General features: G+C 39.8%; 1 protein-coding gene across 1 annotated transcript in view; it reads left to right on the forward strand.

Moving 5' to 3' along the window:
* The window catches only part of Ppp6c (protein phosphatase 6 catalytic subunit), a 69834-nt gene that overhangs the window by 36501 nt on the left and 28000 nt on the right, over positions 1-5333 (forward strand). The window contains exon 2 of the mRNA XM_004641575.2: positions 3-98. Within this exon, the coding sequence (XP_004641632.1) occupies positions 3-98 (96 nt within the window). The remainder of the gene's footprint in view (positions 1-2; positions 99-5333) is intronic.

The following is a 5333-nucleotide window of genomic DNA, read 5'->3' on the forward strand; positions in this document are numbered from 1 at the left end:
AGCGGCTATGTGACTATGTTTGTGATCTTCTCTTGGAGGAATCGAACGTTCAGCCAGTGTCAACACCAGTGACAGTGTGTGGGGACATACATGGACAGGTAATATTTCATAAAGGATTTAGAGGTTCTGTACTTCCTACAGGTTTTGCTTCTACTTCTGCTACAAAATTAAAATAGTCATAGCAGATAATCTACTTAATGGTTAAATTGCCTTAGGCTTTGTAATACTAATGACTGCTGGTTTACTAGTGTAGTGAGTAAAAGTGGTCAAATTATTTATGGGGTTTGTTGAAATTACACTAGTGCAGTTAATAGAATGCTGAATTATTTTATGGAATGGTGAGGGTATTTGGTAGTGGTGGGAGATACAAGATATAGTAATTCTGATTAGTGAGATATATTTTTTAATGAAAGATGATTTATTTTAAGGTGAGGAAAAGGAGAAAGAGATGACAGACAGCTACTTGGGGCAGTTAGGGAGTATTTGAAAATGAATATTCATGGATTACTTGTCTACAGCTCCTTTTATTGAGATCCTTGTCCCATGTAGGCTCCTGGAATCTAATTGACTTATATTTCACTTTAGATACTTGTATTCTGTTCATTCTACTCATTTCTGTATATTTCATTTATGTCATATATTGTTGAATTTTTGCATTTCTTCTGGGAGAATGAGAATAGCAAAGATTCCAACAGAAGTATAATCCACTCTTTTTTTTTTTTTTGGTACCAGGAATTGAGCTCAGGACCTTGTGGTTGCCTGGCAGGCGCTTATGCCATTAAGCTATATCCTTGGCCCTTCCAACAAAAGTATATTGTGCATGGTTTCAAGGCAGTCACTAACATAATGAGATTAAAAAGCAAGTAGTTTATCTTTTTTATTTTTGGTTTTGGTTTTTTTGTGGGCAGGTACTGGAAATCAAACTCAGGACTTTGTGCTTGCTAGACAGGCACTATACCACTGAGCTATATCCCTGGCCCCATAGCTCTTTTTTTTTAATCTGCTAGGTTTTTGTTTGTTGTTAAGAATTTTTAGGTGGGTTTGATGTGCATGCCTGTAGTCTTAATACTTGGGAGGCTGAGGCAGGAGGATTCCCATGAATTCTAGGGCCAGTGTGGGCTAGATAGTGAGTTTAAGGACATCCTGAACTGCATAGTGAGACTCTGTCCAAAAAGCAAAACAAAAGAATTCCAGCCAGGCACAAGAGCAGTGCACCTAACCATTACATTCTACTCTCGGTGTTTACTTAGTTGGAAACTTTACATGTGTTTGTAGAATATTTTCACTTGGAATAAAACCTGAAGAGATCATAGCCTACTCTATGGGTACAATGTAGTTGGGTCCATAAGGCAAGAATACATTGTGAGCAGTGTATTTAATAGTACCAGTGGTCTTATTGTCTTTGTAATTTCTGTGCATTAAATATGACCGTGTTACAGAGCATAAATGTCTCTACATTGGCTCTGACTAGGGACTGCTCCATTATAATGTCCTATTTTGCCTACATACAATGCTTTTTGTCTGCCTCCCAACCTGCTCTTTTCTTGATGATGAGATTATAATCCAACATCTGTATGTAATCTACTTTTAAGTAGAGGCCCCATTATGTCATCTTTAACCTGTTAAAAGTTCTCTCTCTTTAAGTGTGCATGACGGGGGCCCAGCCCTAGCTCAGTTGGGGCTGGCGAGATGGCTCAGTGGTCTAAAGCACCTACTTGGAACAAGCTTAGCAAAGCACAGGGACCACGGTTCAATCCCCCAGCACCACATGCCAGCCAGCCCCGCCCCCTGGTGGGCTGAGCTGGCCACACACACACACACACACACACACACACACACAATAAATAAATAAATAAATAAATAAATGTAAAAAGAAAAAAAGTGTGCATGACACTGCTTCCCAAAACTGTAATGACATTTGTATTTTGCTAACATGAAAGATAACTATATGAGTAGTATGTTTCCTGCTTATAAAATTAAAATTCAAAGGCTATTTGTGTTATCAAGGACTTTTCTTTTTTTTCTTTTTATTTTAAATTTATTTATTTATTGTGTGTGGTGTGTGTGTGTGTGTGTGGCCAGCTCCGCCCACCAGGGGCGGGGCTGGCTGGCATGTGGTGCTGGGGATTGAACCGCGGTCCCTGTGCTTTGCCAAGCTTGTTCTAAGTAGGTGCTTTAGACCACTGAGCCATCTCACCAGCCCCAAGGACTTTTCAATATGTGAATTAAAGTCATAATTAAAGTTTAGCAAGTCAGAGACAACCTCAAACATTTCAATATTGTGTGTCTTTAGTCCAGTGTACAATTCTTACTAATATTTATTTTGTGTTTTAAAGTCAACAATGTAATTTTCCACATACTCCTTGTGAAATTGTTTCAAGAAACCTATGAATAAAAGCATTTTCTAGAAAATGAGATCAACAAACTAAAAAGTTAGCTCAAACTTGCATTGTTGCTAAAACACAGAACTGAGATTTGAAATTTGTTTGGGTTTCTTTACATGTGTTAATTTACAACTACTACCCAAGTGTGAACATTGTTTCTCTTATGCTTGGCCCTTAAAGGCAGTTGTTAATCAGAGCCATGAAACTGATTAAATGAGATCTAAGAGAAATGCTTTGAAATTTGTACAGTTCCTTCCCTTTGACAGTACTGGAATTGCAGGATTGAGATTTGCGTGTGAATGGACCTATAGACAAGTGTCACAGTTACTCTTCTCTCATTACTGGGACAAATACCCAATGCCCAAATGAAGGAAGGAAAAGTTTATTTAGCTTACAGTTAGAGGAGGTTTCAGTTCATACTCAGCTGGCACCAAGGCAGAGTGGCACATGGCACAGAACAACCTTTCATGGCAGTGGCAAAAAGTAGAGAGAGCAAAGGGAGTGGTGGCAACAGTGGCTATAGAGAGCAAGTCTGTCTTCCTTAAATTGCATTCAGGCGATCTGTCCAGGCTAGGTGTTACACTCACACCCATAATCCTAGTGGATCATGAGTTAATCACAAACTCTACAAGTTGGCCCCTCAGGGCTGGCCAGAGAGCTTTTGCAAGCTCCCAAATGCAGGGACCTGGGGTTCGAATTGCTGGCTCTGTGTTCCATGCTGGCACTGCCCCTGGGGTACTAAAATATATTTAAAAAAATAGGACTAGAAGTCTGTCCCATGGTTGCATGAGGCTTTGAGGGGTACAACTAGACAGACACAACTAGACAGACACAATCAGTGAGTATGTAGTGCTGAGGAGCACGGAAACAGTGTTACCTAGGGAGGAAATGACATACTGACCTTCAGCTAGCACCCAAATACAGCCCACAGACCATGCGGATGGTAAAAATGTAGATTGTTGTTACTACTTTGGACTGTTCTGTGGGATGGAAGAGAAGTATTATATACGTAGATAGCATATATTTGTTGTACACTGAGGAAAAATGATTTACTGAAGGAAACGTATGTACCTTTTTGAGTTGTGAGCTGAAGTCACTGTTTGCTTATTTATTTATTGGCACTGTTTTCTATTTCAGAGTTGCAGGAACATTTGTACATACAGTATCCTGAGTACACATGAGAATTTACTTACTTAGGTCATCAGGTTTGATCACTTTCACTTGTGCTATATATTTTCTGATGGCTTTCCAAAGCGGTAGCACTTAATATTCTGAACAGAAATGTATGAGAGTTCACAATACTCTTCATCTCACTGAATGTGGAATCATCACTCTGCTAAAATGTCATCAGTAGGTGCAGGGGAGATGGCTCAGTGGAATAAGCGCTTCTCTGGCAAGCACAGGGGCCTGAGTTCAATCCCTGGTTCTGCCCAAAAAAAAAAAAAAAAAAAGTCATCAGTATAGAATGGTATCTTGTTTTAAAATATAATTTCTATTTTCCTGATTATTAAAGATTCCTGTTTTTTTAGCTTTCTCTTCCCATATTTGTGAGTTACCCTTTCTAATCTTGTCCTGATTTTCTTTGATCTTTTTGTTACCAGCCTGTAGACATTTTTTATATGAACCCTCTGTATAATATCCAGTCATTCTTTGTTTGGTACTGGTATGAAATTAATTAATTAATTAATTAATTTAGCAGGACTGGGGATTGAACTCAGGCTCTTGTGTTTGCCAGGCAAGCGCTTATTCTACTGAGTCATCTCCAGGATAAGCTTTTTTTTTGGCCGAACTAGGGACTGAACTCAGGCCCTTGCCAGGGAAGACTTATTCTCCTGAGCCATCTCTCCGGCCCTCTACTGAGTCATCTCCCCGGCCCGACACTCTTTTAATTTGGTAATCAATGTATTCTGCCTCAATATTTTTCCCCAGGCCAGGTATGGTGGCACATGCCTGTAATCCCAGCATTCAGGAGGCTAAGCAGAAGGATCGTTGTGAGTTTGAGACTGGCCTGGGCTAGAAAGTGAGGTTGAGGCCAGCCTGAACTGTATAGTGAGACCCTGTGTCAAAAAGGAAAAAAAAATTTTGTCCCTATATGTGATTGTTTAGTACACAGTGTGTAAGCTAGAACTTGTCAATGTTGGTTGTCTTATGGCTTCCTACCTTTTCCATTCTTTTTTAAAAAAAATTAATCTCTATCTATCTATCTATCTATCTAATATATCTATCCATTTCTTTATTTGGCACAGGGTCTCGCTATGCAGCTCAGACTGGTAGTGATCCTCCTGTCTCAGCCTGCCCAGTGCTGGGATTGCAGGCATGTGTCATCACACCTGTCACCCCTATGGCTGGCTTGGTGTGGGGTCAACATGGCATGCGGTACTTGGGATCAAACCTGGTCCTTGGGGCCAGGGAGATGGCTCAGTAGAATAAGCATTTGCCTGGCAAGCGCAAGGGTCTGAGTTCAATCCCCGGTTCCGCCAAAAAAATAAACAAAAAACAAACAAATTCGCTTGCCTGGCAAGTGCAAGGGCCTGAGTTTGATCCCCGGTTCCACAAAAACCAAAAAAAAAAAAACCAACAACAACAAACAAACCTGGGTCTTTGCACTTGCCAGGCAGGCGCTTAGACTGCCTAGCTATCTCCGCAGTCCCTCCAGCCCTTTTTTAATTAACACTATTTTTGTTACAGAGAATGGATGACACACTGCGATTATTCAGATTTGGCTGTTTGGCAACCATTTTTACAAAAGTAAAGGAAATAAGATAGTTACTTCAAAGAAAACAATGAGGGCCAAGGATAGAGCTCAGCAGCATAAGCACCTCCTTAGTCCCGGAAAACAAATTTATTAATTTATTAATGAAAAAAAAGTAATTTTGTAAATTTGAGAAGGTTTTTTTTTTTTTTTTTTTTTGGCTCAGTTCTAGTGCTAATTTTGTTAGTTGTATGAGT

The sequence above is a fragment of the Octodon degus genome, unplaced genomic scaffold, assembly GCF_000260255.1.
Source record: "Octodon degus isolate 3935 unplaced genomic scaffold, OctDeg1.0 scaffold00138, whole genome shotgun sequence".
Lineage (NCBI taxonomy): Eukaryota > Metazoa > Chordata > Mammalia > Rodentia > Octodontidae > Octodon > Octodon degus.